This window comes from Pteropus vampyrus, unplaced genomic scaffold, assembly GCF_000151845.1.
Source record: "Pteropus vampyrus isolate Shadow unplaced genomic scaffold, Pvam_2.0 Scaffold479, whole genome shotgun sequence".
NCBI classification, from domain to species: Eukaryota; Metazoa; Chordata; class Mammalia; order Chiroptera; family Pteropodidae; genus Pteropus; species Pteropus vampyrus.
In genome coordinates, this window is record NW_011889260.1 from 57,333 (window position 1) to 59,622 (window position 2,290).

The 2,290-nt window shown below is 41.1% G+C and overlaps 1 protein-coding gene across 1 annotated transcript in view; it reads right to left on the reverse strand.

Annotated features, from left to right (window-relative positions):
* Positions 1–2,290, reverse strand: part of FAM189A2 (family with sequence similarity 189 member A2) — a 56,004-nt gene that overhangs the window by 41,814 nt on the left and 11,900 nt on the right. Inside the window, exon 2 of the mRNA XM_011382486.2 lies at positions 627–683. Within this exon, the coding sequence (XP_011380788.1) occupies positions 627–683 (57 nt within the window). The remainder of the gene's footprint in view (positions 1–626; positions 684–2,290) is intronic.

Sequence of the window (2,290 nt, forward strand, 5' to 3'; positions counted from 1 at the left end):
AGACTGGCCATTAGTTAACACATAATCATTGAAGGCAGGTGATTGGTACAGGGAGTGCATTATATTATTCTCTCCACTTTGCATATTCTTTAAAACAGGGGTCCTGAACCCCCAGACCATGGACCAGTATCGGTCCATGACCTGTTAGGAACTGGGCTGCACAGCAGGAGGTGAGCAGTGAGCGAGCAAAGGTTCACCTGTATTTGCAGCCGCTCCCTAGCGCTAGCACCACTGCCTCAGCTCCACCTCAGATCATCAGGCATTAGATTCTCATAAGAGCACCAGTCCCTGGTACCAAAAACGTTGGAGACCCCTGCTTTAAAATGTCCACAGTAAATTGTTTTGTTTTGTTTGTTTTAATTATGTCTTTCTGATAGGTCTAATCCTGGAACGAGAAACGCATGTTTACCATTGGGTATATAAGAAACTTAAAGTGAATCAGAAAATAGGCAAAATTATCATCCTACTTTACTGTTATGAGGACATCTGACCTCTAATATTGTCCATTGTTAACTTCTTTTTTTAATGAACGAGGAAGCTTGAACATTTCTTCAATGGTTTATCTCGACGGACTTCATAAATAGCACATTTTACAACGAGTAACAATTTATAAGAATAGTACATACCAGGAGTATCATAGGCCGTTTCCAAGTTGTTAATCCTATGATTCCAGAGAGTATCACCTACAAGGATAAACAGTATCATAAATCTAGAAAAGGGACCAATTCCAATAAACCATGCCCCAGTCTCTAAATATTTTTTAAAATACTGACATTTCAAAGCCTTCTAACTCAAACACTTAATAGTTCCTGCTGATTACCACTTTGGACTATCCTTCATGTCCAAGGCCCCAAAGGTGTTTTTATTGACTGTGTGTGTTTTATTTGAGGGCCAATTAAGAATCCAAACAGAAATTAGCCTATCCTTCCGGTTAGTGAAGGAATCAGTGTTTCCGATCCAGGCTCCCTGCACCCAGTAGAACCTAATCTGTTGCCAGAGTCAGCTACATAAGATGCACATCTCTTTGCAACCTTACCTTCATTAGATGGATATCCATCTTTATGGAACAAGTAAATGCCTCAAAATAGTAAACAAGGCCCATAGGATCTTCTCCTGCCTACTTCTCAAGACTGGTTTCCACCTATCCCTGCCTCTCCCACCACACGCCTTCCTTCCAGGCACACCTGTCCTTCCTTAGACAAGCCAGGCTCTAGATATTTCGAGGCTTTGTGCTTTTTTTTGCTGCAGTGCCCTCTCCTCTCGATTTCCTCCGAGCTTCCTGAGAACTCTTATACATCCTGTAAGACCCCAACTAACAGTCACCCGCTCAGAGAAGCCTTCACCGATCTCACCAGCTCACACCCCTGGAAGTCTTCTAAATATAATTTTTTCCCAAAAAAAGCTTTCTTTTGCATCTCTGTCTTGCTCACTCTGAATCCTGTCTCATTTCTGTGAATTTCCAGCTCCTAGTACAGTGCCTGTCACATGATTGGCAACTAATAATTGTTCCTGAGTATTTACTGCACAAAGGGGAGGGGCTACAGTGAGAAGATCTCCTGTTGCAAAGTGATACTTCAATAAACAAGCTAAAATCCTCTGTAAAGAGGAACGAGCATTTTGTAAAAATATAAACTAGAAACCAACATCAATCAGCCTTCGAATAACACATTTCACTAAGCAGTTGGAGAAGAATAATCAAACTAATTATTCAGCTCAGGGACATTCTGATGCCATTTGAGCACATTTACCTTTGTGTGATAAAGTGCACCTGCTGAACGCAGTCATGAGGATTTTCTTTCAAGTGCACTTTTTACCAAAATCACTCAACTGCACCATTTCTCAATTACTATTTATTGACTACAAATCAGTAAGGATTTGGCAGTGTTCAAATTCAAATTCAAATTCAAAAAGCTCACAGGCTTGCTTGCAATAACTCTCCATTCTCCTTTTATCAAATGAAAGTAAATCACTCCACAACATCAAACCAGCAGAGGTCAAGGACCAAAAACCACGTATGGGTATATAAGCAACAATTTCTTTGTATCCCATCTACATTCAAACCTATCAGCTGTCTGCCCACGAGGTACTATACACTTGCAATCATCTTATATTCAATAGGATATTTCCTCATCCTAAACGATTTCTGCCTGGAGACACTCAGGGCATATGTGGCCCATCTAGAGGGTTTGGGCTGTACCAACTTTACAAATTGGGACTTGGTCTCCATGAGACCTTGGGGTCTAGGTTCCCCACTTGGCTTCTAAAAAATCAATCTGGCCTCAGCCAAGTC